Raw genomic sequence first — 18,161 nt, 5'->3', positions numbered from 1 at the left:
GTCGGCACAGGCTTGGAGGGCCGAACGGCCCGTTCCTGTGCTGTACTTTGTTCTCTGTTAGCTTCCCCAATGCTTGTCAATTTGGCTGGGCCCATGGTAGCACAGTGCTTAGCGCTGTTGCTTCACAGCGCCAGGGTCCCAGGTTCAATTCCAGGCTTGGGTCACTGTCTGTGCGGAGTCTGCACGTCTCCCCTCCCCCCCCCGGCCCGGTGTCTGCGTGGGTTTCCTCCGGGTGCTCTAGTTTCCTCCCACAAGTCCCGAAAGACGTGCTGTTAGGTGAATTGGACATTCTGAATTCTCCCTCTGTGTACCCGAACAGGTGCCGGAATGTGGCGACTAGGGGCTTTTCACAGTAACTTCTTTGCAGTGTTAATGTAAGCCTACTTGTGACACTAATAAAGATTATTGACACTGCTTTACAGGATCTGAGGGGCGATCTTCATGGATCTGCCAGAGTTTGGACCGCTCTGGGGCCTGCGAGAAGTCTAACGCCGGCCCCAAGCAGCTCTGGCCGGCGGAAGTTGCAGCGCAGTTTATCAAGAGGAGGTAAGTGTGTAAAGCCGACTTCCCGCGGGTCACCTCTTCCTGACACTGGTGGGAAGTCATTGCCCATTGTGTCACTCAATGAGAAGCTGGAGAAATATCTAGATTCGCTGACGGGGGGTTGAGATATAAAGACTCTGTATGGAGCAGAGTCAGCCCAAGTCACAGTGGGAGGCCATTCTGCCCATTCTGTCTGGGCTGGCTCTCCAAGCGCGCGATGTGACTCAGTGCCGTTCCCCTGCCCTTTCCCCGCAACCCTGCACAATCATCCAACACCTTCGCGAAGGTCTCGATTGAACCGGTCTCCACCACACCCCCAACCACTCGCTGCGTGAGAAAGCTTTTTCTCCCTGTCTACTCTGTTCCGCCCGCTCATGATTTTGAACATCTTCACAAATCTCCTCTTCGCTTTCTTCTCTCCAAGGAGAACACTCCCAAGCTCTCCACTCTATCCTCATTAATGAAGTTTCTTATACCTGGAACCATTCCTGTAAACCTCTGTGTTGTCTCCAATGTGTTCACAATATTCCTATAGTGTGGCGCCCAGAAATGTGTACAATATTCCAGCCGAGGTTTCATTAGTGTCTTGTATAGTTCAGCGTAACCTCCCTGCTCTCATCCCCTATTAATAAAACCCAGAGCTCTCTCCGCTTATTAACTCTCCCCCCCAGCTGCCCTGCCACCTTTAGTGATCTCTCCACAAATACACCCAGCTCCCTCTGCTCCTGTTCCCCGCCCGTTAAGAATTTTACCCCTTATTTTTTTTTAGTCCTTCCATGTTCTTCCGACCAAAGTGCCTCACCTCACACTTCTCCACATTGAACTCCATCTGCCACCTCGTAGAATCCCTAGTGCAGAAAGAGGCCATTCGGCCCATCGAGTCTACACCCACACTTTGAAAGAGTACCCTACCTAAGCCCAATCCCCGCCCCGCCACAACCAAAGGGGCAATTCAACAGAGCCAGTCCACCTAACCTGCAGACGTTTGGTCTGCCCACTTCCCAAGTTGGTCTATGTCATTTTGAAGTCCCACACCGTCCTCTTCAGCATCGCTCCCAGGTTTCTGGCGCCGAGATTCAGTATCGCGCCGAGATTGTAAATGTAAACGTGTCACGCTGTAGTCACGCCTTGCTGCCACCGGTGGCACTACAACAGGGGCTGGGTCTCCCAACCCCAGTGTTTCTGCAGAACCCCCCCCCCCCCCCCCATGCACCACCAGGTGGACAAAGGGAAGGTCTTTGGCATAGAAGGGGGAGCGGAGTCGATGGGTGCATGCAAACACAAACCGAGCGGGAGACTTCATGAATCAGGAAACCGCTGCCAGGACAGGTACAGCACGGGGTTAGATACAGAGTAAATGAGATACACTTTTATTGCTGTTGAAATACAGGATTCTGTAAAACGGCATGCACAAATTACACTTCCCAGGGTACAAAATTCAAACTGAGCTGATGCCAGTCAGTCACCACAGACAGTAACCGGCGCAGGATCTGAAAGGTTTGTCTTTTTTCAACAAAAAAAAAAAAAGAATTAGGTAATTATTCATTGCGACTCAGCGGTAGGACGGGGAATCTGTACGGGCAATCCAGTGCCCCCCCCCCCGGTGTCACGCCTACAACCGCCACATCGTCGAGTGTTGTACGACGTCGAAGTCTTGCTGCGCCCAACGGATATGAGCAACTCTTCTCCCCCCCCCCGCCCTGGAACCCCACCCTCTGCTGGTGGCAGTCCACCGGGGGAGGGCGCAGTAGCTGAACCAGATACAGGGGGATGGATGGTGAGCAGACAGTGCTGCGTTAAACACAGGGGACGGCTGGGTGACAAGGAACAATGGCACAATCAGAGGCGTGTGTGTTTGCAGATGGAGGCACGAGGTCAGTCTCGGCAGACTTTTATTCCGCATTTCCACCGGTTGCACTCAACCTGCGGGAGCCCAAAAGGTGGAGATTTCCATCCGATTGCAAATATTTTACACGGATAAAGTACTGCTTCAACAGCTCAGCAATTACTCATTTTCGATCGGAAAAGTGTGCGTGTTGGAGTTCTAATTGCAATGTCAAGAATGAAGCTCCCTCTACGCTGTCCCCATCAAACACTCCCAGGACAGGTACAGCACGGGGTTAGATAGAGAGTAAAGCTCCCTCTACACTGTCCCCATCAAACTCTCCCAGGACAGGTACAGCACGGGGTTACATACAGAGTAAAGCTCCCTCTACGCTGTCCCCATCAAACACTCCAGGACAGGTACAGCACGGGGTTAGATACAGAGTAATGCTCCCTTTACACTGTCCCCATCAAACACTCCCAGGACAGGAACAGCACGGGGTAAGATACAGAGTAAAGCTTCCCTACACTGTCCCCATCAAACACTCCCAGGACAGGTACAGCACGGGGTTAGATACAGAGTAAAGCTCCCTCTACACTGTCCCCATCAAACACTCCCAGGACAGGTACAGCACGGGGTTACATACAGAGTAAAGCTCCCTCTACGCTGTCCCCATCAAACACTCCAGGACAGGTACAGCACGGGGTTGGATACAGAGTAATGCTCCCTTTACACTGTCCCCATCAAACACTCCCAGGACAGGTACAGCACGGGGTTAGGTACAGAGTAAAGCTCCCTCTACACTGTCCCCATCAAACACTCCCAGGACAGGTAGTGCACGGGGTGAGATACAGAGTAAAGCTCCCTCTACACTGTCCCCATCAAACACTCCCAGGACAGGTACAGCACGGGGTAAGATACAGAGTAAAGCTCCCTCGACACTGTCCCCATCAAACACTCCCAGGACAGGTACAGCACGGGGTTAGGTACAGAGTAAAGCTCCCTCTACACTCTTTTCAACAACAAGTAAGAGTTCCTTATAGAACCTACGCCAACTCTTCCATTCCTACATTCTCCCCGTGTCTGCGTGGGTTTCACCCCCACAACCCAAATGTGGATGTTGGGTGGATTGGCCAGGCCAAATTGACCCTTCATTGAAAAAAATAACAATTGGGTACTCTAAATTTTTTTAAAACTCTTCCATTCCTGCAGCGGATTGTCCAGTTAGGGGGGAGCTGCTGTTCTGCCAACACACACACACACATCCTGTTCAGAGGGTGAGCAGTCACTGCAGTGACTGGAATGGGTCCACTGCAATCAGTGGAGAGGATGCAAACCTTCCCCGTCGGTGTGGGTCAGTCACTCGCCAAGGGACGTCTCCTGAGGCACCTTGCATTTGGTCCCAGTCAGATAGCGCGCTTCATCTGCATATGTAACTGGAATTGGAAGGAGGAGGGGGAGGGAGGAAGAGAGAGAGACACAGAGAGAGAAAGAGACACAAAGAGAGGGGGAGAGTGGGCGCAGCAGGTGCAAAACCTACACTGTTATAACGCCTTGCATAAATTCAGGGCACTGCCAAATATTCAGCCCCCGAAGACTAAGATGCTTCCTGAACCTGCCCACTGCCCTTCAGACCCGCTCCAACTCTGCTCCATTAAGACGGAAGGTTATTGATCGCTCAGCCTGACAGGGCCCCTGTGATCGATAGGATTCCGGATTTCTTGATGAAGGCAGCTGTTTATATTGTAGATTGTTCCATTCCTTTGTCAAGGTAGAGGCAAGAGCCCCCCCCCCAAAAAAAAAACCAAATTCAATATAGAAATCACCTGATTGCATCTGAAAGGTTTTACATATTTTTAAAAAACTCTCATTGCTTCAAAAGTCAGCCCCGTTCATCTCTTCAAACGGACGATGGTTTAGAAAAAGCGTTTTTTCTGCATTTTTTTTTTTTAAAAAACACACGCAGATTGCCCGAGTTAAGGGCTGGAATGATGGACACGGCCCCGACGAGGGCTACAGGACGGGGACAGAGTCCAAGGAGCGACCAGGGCAGCCGACAGCAACAAAAGGGGGAACAAAGTTCAAACATGATCCGCAATCTCCGGGGCCCGTGGAGCGGGGGCGGTGTGACTCCAGCTCCGTCAGAGAGGTTGTGCGATGGTGGGACCAAGCCCGACTGCTGGGTACGTGGGCCTGCTGGGTTACTGGAACACTGCTCAGATTGGCCAGTGAGGCGGTCAAGAGAGAATTAATGTTGCTTTTTAATTCTTTATAATTTATATAATATATACTTTTATATGTGTATCGCCGTCGGTGCGGCGCACCCGTCCTGCATTATTGCTGGGAAATACTGATTGCGGCGCAGTCCGAGAGAGAGAGAGAGAGAGTCAGGTGTTGGCCAGAGTCCGAGAAACGGAATAACCGTGGTCGCGAAGAAGACTGTTCCCCCTCCCCCCCCGATCCGGACGTGCTCTTCACGCTCCCATCCGGATGCTCTGAATAATTTGGAAAATCGCTGTGAAGGAAGAGGGAAAATTCACACAGGTTAGGAAGAGGGCAAAATGTTCACAGTCAGCAAACCCCCCCCCCCCCCTCCTCGCTCACTCTGTTACACAGCAGTACGAGCCCCGCTCACTGACCGTCTCCGGACAAGTTGACTCCAGCTTTCGCCTACCACGCAACCTCTCGGCATCTACCCTGTTGTATCTTTCAACCAGGTGGCCTGCCATTGTACAAGCTCCAGAGAACACCAGTCCATTCTGCCTCTTCCCCCCCACCCCCCCCCCCCCCCCCCCCCCCCCCCCTCATCGGGCTGTCCTCGCAGCTCAGGAATCGGTTCACCATTTAGTCGGGGGCCGCACGGTGGGGCAGTGTTAGCATTGCTGCCTCACGGCGCCCAGGCCCCGGGTTCGATCCCGGCCCCGGGTCACTGACCCCCGTGGAGTTTGCACATTCTCCCCCGTGTCTACGTGGGTCTCACCCCCCACAACCCAAAGATGTGCAGGGCAGGTGAATTGGCCACGCTAAATTGAAAAAAAAAAAATTTTAAACAGAGATGAGGAGGAATTTATGTTTGTCTCCCTTCCTGATTTCTTCTCGTACTTTATCTCTGGAGAAAACAGCTCGTCCAATCTGGCACTGAAGGACGCAATCTGTAAATTACAGCCAGCTGTTCCAAGAGAGATCGGAGGAAGCACGTCCACACACAGTCTGCAATAGGTTTGTCATGATCTTTTACCCAGGGCTGTCGAGGTCAAATCAATGATTAATTTTAAATCGGAGATCGATATCCAAAGTTAGGTCAGAAATCAGACATCTAACAGGCTGACAAAACCGGCTCGATGGTTACGCAGCCTTCTCCTGGACCTTTGCTCAGAAGAATCACCGATAATCACCGTTAAAGTTGAAGTTACAAGAGTCAAAGCTTGGGGGAGCTGAGACTATGTTCACCCCCCAGGACAGGGGTTCAAATCCCAGCCGTAGGCAGCAGAGAGACGACACACATTTCACCAACAGCACCTTCCAAACCCACAACCGTTTACCATCTAGAAGGACAAGAGCAGCAGATACCTGGGAACCCCACCACCTGGAGGTCCCCCTCCAAGTCACTCACCGCCCCGACTGGGAAATATATCAGCCGTTCCTTCACTGTCGCTGGGGCAACTGTCCTGGAACTCCCTCCCTAACAGCACGGTGGCTGCACCTACACCTCCGGGACTGCAGCGGTTTGAGAAGGCTGCTCACCACCACCTCCTCAAGGGGCAATTAGGGATGGTCAATAAATGTTAGGCTGAGCAAGTGACGCCTACATCCTGTGCACGAAGTTAGAATCGCTACAGTGCAGAAGGAGGCCATTCGGCCCATCGAGTCTGCCCGACCCTCTGAAAGAGCTCCCTACCTACGCCCGCTCTCACATCCTATCCCTGTAACCCCACCTAACCTGCACATCCCCGGACACTAAGGGGCAATTTACCGCATCCAATTCACCTAACCTGCACATCCCCGGACACTAAGGGGCAATTTACCGCATCCAATTCACCTAACCTGCACATCCCCGGACACTAAGGGGCAATTTACCGCATCCAATTCACATAACCTGCACATCTTTGGACTGCGGGAGGGAACCGGAGCCCCCGGAGGAAACCCACGCAGACACGGGGAGAACATGCAGACTCCGCACAGACAGTCCCCTGAGGCTGGATTCAAACTCGGGTCCCCGGCGCTGTGAGGCAGCAGCGCTGACCACCGTGCCAGCCACGTTCAATGAATAGCACTTAACCTCTCACTGCGAACTGATTGTCCTTTTAATAGAGACCGAATAAGTACCAGCGGGAAATCCATTCACAGGACACTTAAGGAAGAGCGGGCAAGCAGTGCCAATTGAAATAGTTTTTCCTAATGGCCGAGATACACACGATGGGCCGAATGGTCTCCGACTGTGTCCTCCTCCTGGGACTTATATTAAAACGGAGAGGGGGGAGCACTGGCAATTCTCCCCGGACCGAATGCTGACAGATATGAAGTGGAGGAAATTAAATACCCACCTGATCCACACACCACGAACACAAACAGTGCCAGCAGCCAGGGTGCCACTGGGGCCCTCTCCTCCTGGAGTGGTCTCTGCAAGAGAACGGAGAGAGTCAAGGTGGCTCCCAAAGCCCACCGCTCTGAACTCCAAACCACCAGCTACAAGATGGCCAGAGTTCCTCAGGCAGCACCTTCCAAGCCCACGTCTTCCACCATCTAGAAGGACAAGAGCAGCAGATACCTGGGAACCCCACCACCTGGAGGTTCCCCTCCGAGTCGCTCACCGTCCCGACTGGGAAATATATCGGCCGTTCCTTCACTGTCGCTGGGGCAACATCCTGGAACTACCTCCCCAATAGCCGCAGTACTGAGGGAGTGCCGCACTGTCAGAGGGTCAGTACTGAGGGAGTGCCGCACTGTCAGAGGGTCAGTACTGAGGGAGTGCCTCCCTGTCAGGGGGTCAGTACTGAGGGAGTGCCGCACTGTCAGGGGGTCAGTACTGAGGGAGTGCCGCACTGTCAGAGGGTCAGTACTGAGGGAGTGCCGCACTGTCAGAGGGTCAGTACTGAGGGAGTGCCGCACTGTCAGAGGGTCAGTACTGAGGGAGTGCCGCACTGTCAGAGGGTCAGTGCTGAGGGAGTGCCGCACTGTCAGAGGGTCAGTACTGAGGGAGTGCCGCACTGTCAGAGGGTCAGTACTGAGGGAGTGCCGCACTGTCAGAGGGTCAGTACTGAGGGAGTGCCGCACTATCACAGGGTCAGTACTGAGGGAGTGCCGCACTGTCAGAAGGTCAGTACTGAGGGAGTGCTGCACTGTCAGAGGGTCAGTACTGAGGGAGTGCCGCACTGTCAGAGGGTCAGAACTGAGGGAGTGCCGCACTGTCAGAGGGTCAGTAATGAGGGAGTGCCGCACTGTCAGAGGGTCAGTACTGTGGGAGTGCCGCACTGTGGGAGGGTCAGTACTGAGGGAGAGCTGCACTGTCAGAGGGTCAGTACTGAGGGAGTGCCGCACTGTCAGAGGGTCAGTACTGTGGGAGTGCCGCACTGTCAGAGGGTCAGTACTGTGGGAGTGCCGCACTGTGGGAGGGTCAGTACTGAGGGGGTGTCGCACTGTCAGAGGGTCAGTACTGAGGGAGAGCTGCACTGTCAGAGGGTCAGTACTGAGGGAGTGTCGCACTGTCAGAGGGTCAGTACTGAGGGAGTGTCGCACTGTCAGAGGGTCAGTACTGAGGGAGTGCTGCACTGTCAGAGGGTCAGTACTGAGGGAGTGTCGCACTGTCAGAGGGTCAGTACTGAGGGAGTGCTGCACTGTCAGAGGGTCAGTACTGAGGGGAGTGCCGCACTGTCAGAGGGTCAGTACTGAGGGAGTGCCGCACTGTCAGAGGGTCAGTACTGAGGGAGTGCTGCACTGTCAGAGGGTCGGTACTGAGGGAGTGCCGCACTGTCAGAGGGTCAGTACTGAGGGAGTGTCGCACTGTCAGAGGGTCAGTACTGAGGGAGTGCTGCACTGTCAGAGGGTCAGTACTGAGGGAGTGCCGCACTGTCAGAGGGTCAGTACTGAGGGAGTGCCGCACTGTCAGAGAGTCAGTACTGAGGGAGTGCCGCACTGTCAGAGGGTCAGTACTGAGGGAGTGCCGCACTGTCAGAGGGTCAGTACTGAGGGAGTGCCGCACTGTCAGAGAGTCAGTACTGAGGGAGTGCCGCACTGTCAGAGGGTCAGTACTGAGGGAGTGCCGCACTGTCAGAGGGTCAGTACTGAGGGAGTGCCGCACTGTCAGAGGGTCAGTACTGAGGGAGTGCCGCACTGTCAGAGGGTCAGTACTGAGGGAGTGCTGCACTGTCAGAGGGTCAGTACTGAGGGAGCTCCGCACTGTCAGAGGGTCAGTACTGAGGGAGTGCCGCACTGTCAGAGGGTCAGTACTGAGGGAGTGCCGCACTGTCAGAGGGTCAGTACTGAGGGAGTGCCGCACTGTCAGAGGGTCAGTACTGAGAGAGTGCTGCACTGTCAGAGGGTCAGTACTGAGGGAGTGCCGCACTGTCAGAGGGTCAGTACTGAGGGAGTGCCGCACTGTCAGAGAGTCAGTACTGAGAGAGTGCTGCACTGTCAGAGGGTCAGTACTGAGGGAGTGCCGCACTGTCAGAGGGTCAGTACTGAGGGAGTGCCGCACTGTCAGAGGGTCAGTACTGAGGGAGTGCTGCACTGTCAGAGGGTCAGTACTGAGGGAGTGCTGCACTGTCAGAGGGTCAGTACTGAGGGAGTGCCGCACTGTCAGAGGGTCAGTACTGAGGGAGTGCCGCACTGTCAGAGGGTCAGTACTGAGGGAGTGCCACACTGTCAGAGGGTCAGTACTGAGGGAGTGCCGCACTGTCAGAGGGTCAGTACTGAGGGAGTGCCGCACTGTCAGAGGGTCAGTACTGAGGGAGTGCCGCACTGTCAGAGGGTCAGTACTGAGGGAGTGCCACACTGTCAGAGGGTCAGTACTGAGGGAGTGCCGCACTGTCAGAGGGTCAGTACTGAGGGAGTGCTGCCACTGTCAGAGGGTCAGTACTGAGGGAGTGCCGCACTGTCAGAGGGTCAGTACTGAGGGAGTGCCACACTGTCAGAGGGTCAGTACTGAGGGAGTGCCGCACTGTCAGAGGGTCAGTACTGAGGGAGTGCCGCACTGTCAGAGGGTCAGTACTGAGGGAGTGCCGCACTGTCAGAGGGTCAGTACTGAGGGAGTGCCGCACTGTCAGAGGGTCAGTACTGAGGGAGTGCCGCACTGTCAGAGGGTCAGTACTGAGGGAGTGCCGCACTGTCAGAGGGTCAGTACTGAGGGAGTGCTGCACTGTCAGAGGGTTCAGGGTGATGAGGTGGCAAGGTGGAAGCCCCGCCTTCTCAGCGCGGACCCGCCCCGGCGATCCCATTGGCTGCCAAGGGGCGGGGGGCGTGGAGCCCCAGTGATGGACGGGGGTGGCCGCCAATCAGGAGGGGGCAGCCTGCGCGCCATTGGAAGAGCCGGCTGTCAGTCAGCGCGGTGACGTCATGACGCCGCTCGCAGGGAGAGGGAGAGCGAGAGGAGGTGGCGGCGGCCGCCGCGTCCCCAACCCCGGGCTACCGTGGACTCACCGTGCTCCGCGCCACGTTGCCCCGCTGGGTGATGTTTTTACTGTGCTTCTCGTTGGCCATGCGGATCCGCTGCTTTGCCACCATCTTCACCGCCAACTCCCTCCTTGCTGCTGCTGCCGACGGCCTGCCTGAGAGAGAAAGAGGCGGCAACCGGATCCGGAAGCGGGGGCGGGGCTCGCTCGCCGGCGGCCCGCCCCCCTCAGCCGCGCGTCCGCTGATTGGCGGACCCCCCCTGTCCGTTCGCCCCGCCCCCTGTTTGGACCGCCTGCCTGTCCGACATCGCCGCCTCCGCCCCGTAATTGGAGCACCTACCTGTCCGTCAGCTCGGGTCCCGCCCCATGATTGGCGAACCGGCCTGTCCTTCAGCGCCATCTCGCCGCCTGATTGGACCACCCGCCTGTCCGTCAGTGTCCCTCCGCGGGCCTTACCTGGCGCCTTCCCATTGGAACATCCGCCATCGCTGGTTCCCGCCCACTCTGCCGTCTGTCAATCACAGAGGTTTAAAGGGCCACTCCCAGTGGCAGTTGTCAATCGCACCTATTTAAAGGGACAGTCCCACTGCCAGTTCTCAATCACAGCTATTTAAAGGGACAGTCCCATTTGCAGTTCTCAATCACAGCTATTTAAAGGGACAGTCCCACTGCCAGTTCTCAATCACAGCTATTTAAAGGGACAGTCCCTACTGACAGTTGTCAATCAGTTTGTTTTAAAGTGACAGTCCCACTGGCAGCCCTGCTGGCATGATGGACAGATCTAAATCTGGAACAGATTAAAGACAGATACGTCCCTCCAACATTTCCATTTGTTGCAGAAAGGTGGAACCGACACAATGGCCCTCTCCGTGATTCAATGCTTCTGCGTGGCACCGTCTGAATTTGGGGGTGTGATGGGGTATGCCCGTGTTAATGTTCCAGGCTCTCCACCCAGGAGAGGAGGGGGTCCCTGTACCCCAGTGAGAGTCAGCACCTTCAGGAGAGGAGGGGGGCCCTGTACCCCAGTGAGAGTCAGCACCTTCAGGAGAGGAGGGGGAGTCTGTACCCCAGTGAGAGTCAGCACCTTCAGGAGAGGAGGGGGGCCCTGTACCCCAGTGAGAGTCAGCACCTTCAGGAGAGGAGGGGGAGTCTGTACCCCAGTGAGAGTCAGCACCTTCAGGAGAGGAGGGGGAGTCTGTACCCCAGCAAGAGTCAGCACCTCCGGGAGAGGAGGGGGACCCTGTACCCCAGTGAGAGTCAGCACCTTCGGGAGAAGAGGGGGACCCTGTACCCCAGTGAGAGTCAGCACCTCCGGGAGAGGAGGGGGACCCTGTACCCCAGTGAGAGTAAGGTCCTTCAGGAGAGGAGGGGACCCTGTACCCCAGTGAGAGTTAGCACCTTCAGGAGAGGAGGGGGACCCTTGTTCCCCAGTGAGAGTCAGCACCTTCAGGAGAGGAAGGGGACCCTGTACCCCAGTGAAAGTCAGCACCTTCGGGAGAGGGAGACCCTGTACCCCAGTGAGAGTCAGCACCTTCGGGAGAGGAGGGGGACCCTGTACCCCAGTGAGAGTCAGCACCTTCAGGAGAGGAGGGGGACCCTGTACCCCAGAGAGAGTCAGCACCATCGGGAGAGGAGGGGGGAGTCTGTACCCCAGTGAGAGTCAGCACCTTCAGGAGAGGAGGGGGAGTCTGTACCCCAGTGAGAGTCAGCACCTTCAGGAGAGGAGGGGACCCTGTACCCCAGTGAGAGTCAGCACCTTCAGGAGAGGAGGGGGAGTCTGTACCCCAGTGAGAGTCAGCACCTTCAGGAGAGGAGGGGGACCCTTGTACCCCGGTGAGAGTCAGCACCTTCAGGAGAGGGGGGGAATCTGTGCCCCAGTGAGAGTCAACACCTTCGGGAGAGGAGAGGGAGTCTGTACCCCAGTGAGAGTCAGCACCATCGGGAGAGGAGGGGGGTGTCTGTACCCCAGTGAGAGTCAGCACCTTCAGGAGAGGAGGGGGACCCTGTACCCCAGTGAGAGTCAGCAACTTCAGGAGAGGAGGGATAGTCTGTACCCCAGTGAGAGTCAGCACCTTCGGGAGAGGGGGGGGAATCTGTACCCCAGTGAGAGTCAGCAGCTTCAGGAGAGGAGGGGGTGTCTGTACCCCAGTGAGAGTCAGCACCTTTGGGAGAGGAGGGGGCGTCTGTACCCCAGTGAGAGTTAGCACCTTCAGGAGAGGAGGGGGTGTCTGTACCCCAGTGAGAGTCAGCACCTTCAGGAGAGGAGGGGGAGTCTGTACCCCAGTGAGAGTCAGCACCTTCAGGAGAGGAGGGGTCTGTGCCCCAGTGAGAGTCTGCACCGTCAGGAGAGGGGGGGCCGTCTGTACCCCAGTGAGAGTCAGCACATTCGGGAGAGAAGGGGGGCCCTGTACCCCAGTGAGAGTCAGCACCTTCGGGATAGGAGGGAAACCCTGTACCCCAGTGAGAGTCAGCACCTTCGGGAGAGGAGGGGGGCCCTGTACCCAGTGAGAGTCAGCACCTTCGGGAGAGGAGGGGGACCCTGTACCCCAGTGAGAGTCAGCACCTTGAGGAGAGGAGGGGGAGTCTGTACCCCAGTGAGAGTCAGCACCTCCAGGAGAGGAGAGGGACCCTGTACCCCAGTGAGAGTCAGCACCTTCGGGAGAAGAGGGGGACCCTGTACCCCAGCAAGAGTCAGCACCACCGGGAGAGGAGGGGGGAGTCTGTACCCCAGTGAGGGTCAGCACCTTCAGGAGAGGAGGAGGACACTGTACCCCAGTGAGAGTCAGCTCCTTCAGGAGAGGAGGGGGACCCTGTACCCCAGTGAGAGTCAGCACCTTCAGGAGAGGAAGGGGTGTCTGTACACCAGTAAGAGTCAGCACCTTCGGGAGAGGAGGGAGACCCTGTACCCCAGTGAGAGTCAGCACCTTCAGGAGAGGAGGGGGTGTCTATACCCCAGTAAGAGTCAGCACCTTCGGGAGAGGAGGGGGTGTCTGTACCCCAGTGAGAGTCTGCACCTTCGGGAGAGGAGGGGGAGCCTGTACCCCAGTGAGAGTCAGCACATTCAGGAGAGGAGGGGGGGCCCTGTACCCCAGTGAGTTAGCACCTTCAGGAGAGGAGGGGGAAGCTGTACCCCAGTGAGAGTCAGCACCTTCGGGAGAGGAGGGGGGCCCTGTACCCCAGTGAGAGTCAGCACCTTCGGGAGAGGAGGGAGACCTTGTACCCCAGTGAGAGTCAGCACCTTCAGGAGAGGAGGGGACCCTGTACCCCAGTGAGAGTCAGCAGTCAGCACCTTCAGGAGAGGATGGGCAGTCTGTACCCCAGTGAGACTCAGCACCTTCAGGAGAGGAGGGGGACCCTGCACCCCAGTGAGAGTCAGCACCTTCAGGAGAGGAGGGGAAATCTGTACCCCAGTGAGAGTCAGCACCTTCAGGAGAGGAGGGGGAGTCTGTACCCCAGTGAGAGTCAGCACCTTCAGGAGAGGAGGGGACCCTGTACCCCAGTGAGAGTCAGCACCTTCAGGAGAGGAAGGGGTGTCTGTACCCCAGTAAGAGTCAGCACCTTCGGGAGAGGAGGGAGACCCTGTACCCCAGTGAGAGTCAGCACCTTCAGGAGAGGAGGGGGGCCCTGTACCCCAGTGAGAGTCAACACCTTCGGGAGACGAGAGGGAGTCTGTACCCCAGTGAGAGTCTGCACCTTCAGGAGAGGAGGGGGTGTCTGTACCCCAGTGAGAGTCAGCACCTTCGGGAGAGGAGGGGGAGCCTGTACCCCAGTGAGAGTCAGCACCTCCAGGAGAGGAGGGGGACCCTGTACCCCAGTGAGAGTCAGCACCTTCGGGAGAAGAGGGGGACCCTGTACCCCAGTGAGAGTCAGCACCTTCAGGAGAGGAGGGGGACCCTGTACCCCAGTGAGAGTCAGCACCTTCGGGAGAAGAGGAGGACCCTGTACCCCAGTGAGAGTCAGCTCCTTCAGGAGAGGAGGGGACCCTGTACCCCAGTGAGAGTCAGCACCTTCAGGAGAGGAAGGGGTGTCTGTACACCAGTAAGAGTCAGCACCTTCGGGAGAGGAGGGAGACCCTGTACCCCAGTGAGAGTCAGCACCTTCAGGAGAGGAAGGGGACCCTGTACCCCAGTGAGAGTCAGCACCTTCAGGAGAGGAGGGGGAGTCTGTACCCCAGTGAGAGTCTGCACCTTCGGGAGAGGAGGGGGAGCCTGTACCCCAGTGAGAGTCAGCACATTCAGGAGAGGAGGGGGGGCCCTGTACCCCAGTGAGTTAGCACCTTCAGGAGAGGATGGGGAAGCTGTACCCCAGTGAGAGTCAGCACCTTCGGGAGAGGAGGGGGGCCCTGTACCCCAGTGAGAGTCAGCACCTTCGGGAGAGGAGGGAGACCTTGTACCCCAGTGAGAGTCAGCACCTTCAGGAGAGGAGGGGACCCTGTACCCCAGTGAGAGTCAGCACCTTCAGGACAGGAGGGGGAGTCTGTACCCCAGTGAGAGTCTGCACCTTCAGGAGAGGAGGGGGAGTCTGTACCCCAGAGAGAGTCAGCACCATCGGGAGAGGAGGGGGGAGTCTGTACCCCAGTGAGAGTCAGCACCTTCAGGAGAGGAGGGGGAGTCTGTACCCCAGTGAGAGTCAGCACCTTCAGGAGAGGAGGGGACCCTGTACCCCAGTGAGAGTCAGCACCTTCAGGAGAGGAGGGGGAGTCTGTACCCCAGTGAGAGTCAGCACCTTCAGGAGAGGAGGGGGACCCTTGTACCCCGGTGAGAGTCAGCACCTTCAGGAGAGGGGGGGAATCTGTGCCCCAGTGAGAGTCAACACCTTCGGGAGAGGAGAGGGAGTCTGTACCCCAGTGAGAGTCAGCACCTTCGGGAGAAGAGGGGGACCCTGTACCCCAGTAAGAGTCACCACCATCGGGAGAGGAGGGGGGTGTCTGTACCCCAGTGAGAGTCAGCACCTTCAGGAGAGGAGGGGGACCCTGTACCCCAGTGAGAGTCAGCAACTTCAGGAGAGGAGGGATAGTCTGTACCCCAGTGAGAGTCAGCACCTTCGGGAGAGGGGGGGGAATCTGTACCCCAGTGAGAGTCAGCAGCTTCAGGAGAGGAGGGGGTGTCTGTACCCCAGTGAGAGTCAGCACCTTTGGGAGAGGAGGGGGCGTCTGTACCCCAGTGAGAGTTAGCACCTTCAGGAGAGGAGGGGGTGTCTGTACCCCAGTGAGAGTCAGCACCTTCAGGAGAGGAGGGTGAGTCTGTACCCCAGTGAGAGTCAGCACCTTCAGGAGAGGAGGGGTCTGTGCCCCAGTGAGAGTCTGCACCGTCAGGAGAGGGGGGCCGTCTGTACCCCAGTGAGAGTCAGCACATTCGGGAGAGAAGGGGGGCCCTGTACCCCAGTGAGAGTCAGCACCTTCGGGATAGGAGGGAAACCCTGTACCCCAGTGAGAGTCAGCACCTTCGGGAGAGGAGGGGGGCCCTGTACCCAGTGAGAGTCAGCACCTTCGGGAGAGGAGGGGGACCCTGTACCCCAGTGAGAGTCAGCACCTTGAGGAGAGGAGGGGGAGTCTGTACCCCAGTGAGAGTCAGCACCTCCAGGAGAGGAGGGGGACCCTGTACCCCAGTGAGAGTCAGCACCTTCGGGAGAAGAGGGGGACCCTGTACCCCAGCAAGAGTCAGCACCACCGGGAGAGGAGGGGGGAGTCTGTACCCCAGTGAGGGTCAGCACCTTCAGGAGGGGAGGAGGACACTGTACCCCAGTGAGAGTCAGCTCCTTCAGGAGAGGAGGGGGACCCTGTACCCCAGTGAGAGTCAGCACCTTCAGGAGAGGAAGGGGTGTCTGTACACCAGTAAGAGTCAGCACCTTCGGGAGAGGAGGGAGACCCTGTACCCCAGTGAGAGTCAGCACCTTCAGGAGAGGAGGGGGTGTCTATACCCCAGTAAGAGTCAGCACCTTCGGGAGAGGAGGGGGTGTCTGTACCCCAGTGAGAGTCTGCACCTTCGGGAGAGGAGGGGGAGCCTGTACCCCAGTGAGAGTCAGCACATTCAGGAGAGGAGGGGGGGCCCTGTACCCCAGTGAGTTAGCACCTTCAGGAGAGGAGGGGGAAGCTGTACCCCAGTGAGAGTCAGCACCTTCGGGAGAGGAGGGGGGCCCTGTACCCCAGTGAGAGTCAGCACCTTCGGGAGAGGAGGGAGACCTTGTACCCCAGTGAGAGTCAGCACCTTCAGGAGAGGAGGGGACCCTGTACCCCAGTGAGAGTCAGCAGTCAGCACCTTCAGGAGAGGATGGGCAGTCTGTACCCCAGTCAGACTCAGCACCTTCAGGAGAGGAGGGGGACCCTGCACCCCAGTGAGAGTCAGCACCTTCAGGAGAGGAGGGGAAATCTGTACCCCAGTGAGAGTCAGCACCTTCAGGAGAGGAGGGGGAGTCTGTACCCCAGTGAGAGTCAGCACCTTCAGGAGAGGAGGGGACCCTGTACCCCAGTGAGAGTCAGCACCTTCAGGAGAGGAAGGGGTGTCTGTACCCCAGTAAGAGTCAGCACCTTCGTGAGAGGAGGGAGACCCTGTACCCCAGTGAGAGTCAACACCTTCGGGAGAGGAGAGGGAGTCTGTACCCCAGTGAGAGTCTGCAACTTCAGGAGAGGAGGGGGTGTCTGTACCCCAGTGAGAGTCAGCACCTTCGGGAGAGGAGGGGGAGCCTGTACCCCAGTGAGAGTCAGCACCTCCAGGAGAGGAGGGGGACCCTGTACCCCAGTGAGAGTCAGCACCTTCGGGAGAAGAGGGGGACCCTGTACCCCAGTGAGAGTCAGCACCTTCGGGAGAAGAGGGGGACCCTGTACCCCAGTAAGAGTCAACACCTTTGGGAGAGGAGGGGGGTGTCTGTACCCCAGTGAGAGTCAGCACCTTCAGGAGAGGAGGGATAGTCTGTACCCCAGTGAGAGTCAGCACCTTCGGGAGAGGGGGGGAATCTGTACCCCAGTGAGAGTCAGCACCTCCAGGAGAGGAGGGGGACCCTGTACCCCAGTGAGAGTCAGCACCTTCGGGAGAAGAGGGGGACCCTGTACCCCAGCAAGAGTCAGCACCACCGGGAGAGGAGGGGGGAGTCTGTACCCCAGTGAGGGTCAGCACCTTCAGGAGAGGAAGGGGTGTCTGTACACCAGTAAGAGTCAGCACCTTCGGGAGAGGAGGGAGACCCTGTACCCCAGTGAGAGTCAGCACCTTCAGGAGAGGAGGGGGTGTCTATACCCCAGTAAGAGTCAGCACCTTCGGGAGAGGAGGGGGTGTCTGTACCCCAGTGAGAGTCTGCACCTTCGGGAGAGGAGGGGGAGCCTGTACCCCAGTGAGAGTCAGCACATTCAGGAGAGGAGGGGGGGCCCTGTACCCCAGTGAGTTAGCACCTTCAGGAGAGGAGGGGGAAGCTGTACCCCAGTGAGAGTCAGCACCTTCGGGAGAGGAGGGGGGCCCTGTACCCCAGTGAGAGTCAGCACCTTCGGGAGAGGAGGGGACCCTGTACCCCAGTGAGAGTCAGCAGTCAGCACCTTCAGGAGAGGATGGGCAGTCTGTACCCCAGTGAGAGTCAGCACCTTCAGGAGAGGAGGGGGACCCTTGTACCCCAGTGAGAGTCAGCACCTTCAGGAGAGGAGGGGACCCTGTACCCCAGTGAGAGTCAGCAGTCAGCACCTTCAGGAGAGGATGGGCAGTCTGTACCCCAGTGAGAGTCAGCACCTTCAGGAGAGGAGGGGGACCCTTGTACCCCAGTGAGAGTCAGCACCTTCAGAAGAGGAGGGGGACCCTGCACCCCAGTGAGAGTCAGCACCTTCAGGAGAGGAGGGGGAGTCTGTACCCCAGTGAGAGTCAGCACCTTCAGGAGAGGAGGGGACCCTGTACCCCAGTGAGAGTCAGCACCTTCAGGAGAGGAAGGGGTGTCTGTACCCCAGTAAGAGTCAGCACCTTCGGGAGAGGAGGGAGACCCTGTACCCCAGTGAGAGTCAGCACCTCCAGGAGAGGAGGGGGACCTTGTACCCCAGTGAGAGTCAACACCTTCGGGAGAGGAGAGGGAGTCTGTACCCCAGTGAGAGTCTGCACCTTCAGGAGAGGAGGGGGTGTCTGTACCCCAGTGAGAGTCAGCACCTTCGGGAGAGGAGGGGGAGCCTGTACCCCAGTGAGAGTCAGCACCTTCAGGAGAGGAGGGGGACCCTGTAC

General features: G+C 57.5%; 2 protein-coding genes across 2 annotated transcripts in view; both read right to left on the bottom strand.

Moving 5' to 3' along the window:
* Positions 1 to 18,161, bottom strand: part of LOC140404551 (ephrin-B1-like) — a 536,635-nt gene that overhangs the window by 405,031 nt on the left and 113,443 nt on the right. The gene's annotated exons all lie outside the window — the stretch shown is intronic.
* LOC140404623 (stress-associated endoplasmic reticulum protein 2) lies at positions 1,898 to 10,178 on the bottom strand. Its single transcript, XM_072493226.1, has 3 exons — positions 10,004 to 10,178; positions 6,913 to 6,988; positions 1,898 to 4,883 (listed from the first exon to the last, which is right to left on the bottom strand). Exons 1-3 carry the CDS (start codon positions 10,085 to 10,087, stop codon positions 4,843 to 4,845), a joined length of 201 nt encoding a protein of 66 aa, XP_072349327.1. The 5' UTR covers positions 10,088 to 10,178; the 3' UTR covers positions 1,898 to 4,842.

This window comes from Scyliorhinus torazame, chromosome 31 (genome assembly GCF_047496885.1).
Source record: "Scyliorhinus torazame isolate Kashiwa2021f chromosome 31, sScyTor2.1, whole genome shotgun sequence".
Lineage (NCBI taxonomy): Eukaryota > Metazoa > Chordata > Chondrichthyes > Carcharhiniformes > Scyliorhinidae > Scyliorhinus > Scyliorhinus torazame.
This window is presented reverse-complemented; position numbering and strand designations above follow the sequence as displayed.

Coding starts and splice junctions, on each gene's coding strand:
- LOC140404623 (XM_072493226.1), bottom strand. CDS start 10,087: ATGGTGGCAAAGCAGCGGATCCGCATGGCCAACGAGAAGCACAGTAAA. Junction 6,989..10,003: donor GCAACGTGGCGCGGAGCACG/GTGAGTCCACGG, acceptor GTTCTCTTGCAG/AGACCACTCCAGGAGGAGAG. Junction 4,884..6,912: donor GTTCGTGGTGTGTGGATCAG/GTGGGTATTTAA, acceptor CTTCCTTCACAG/CGATTTTCCAAATTATTCAG.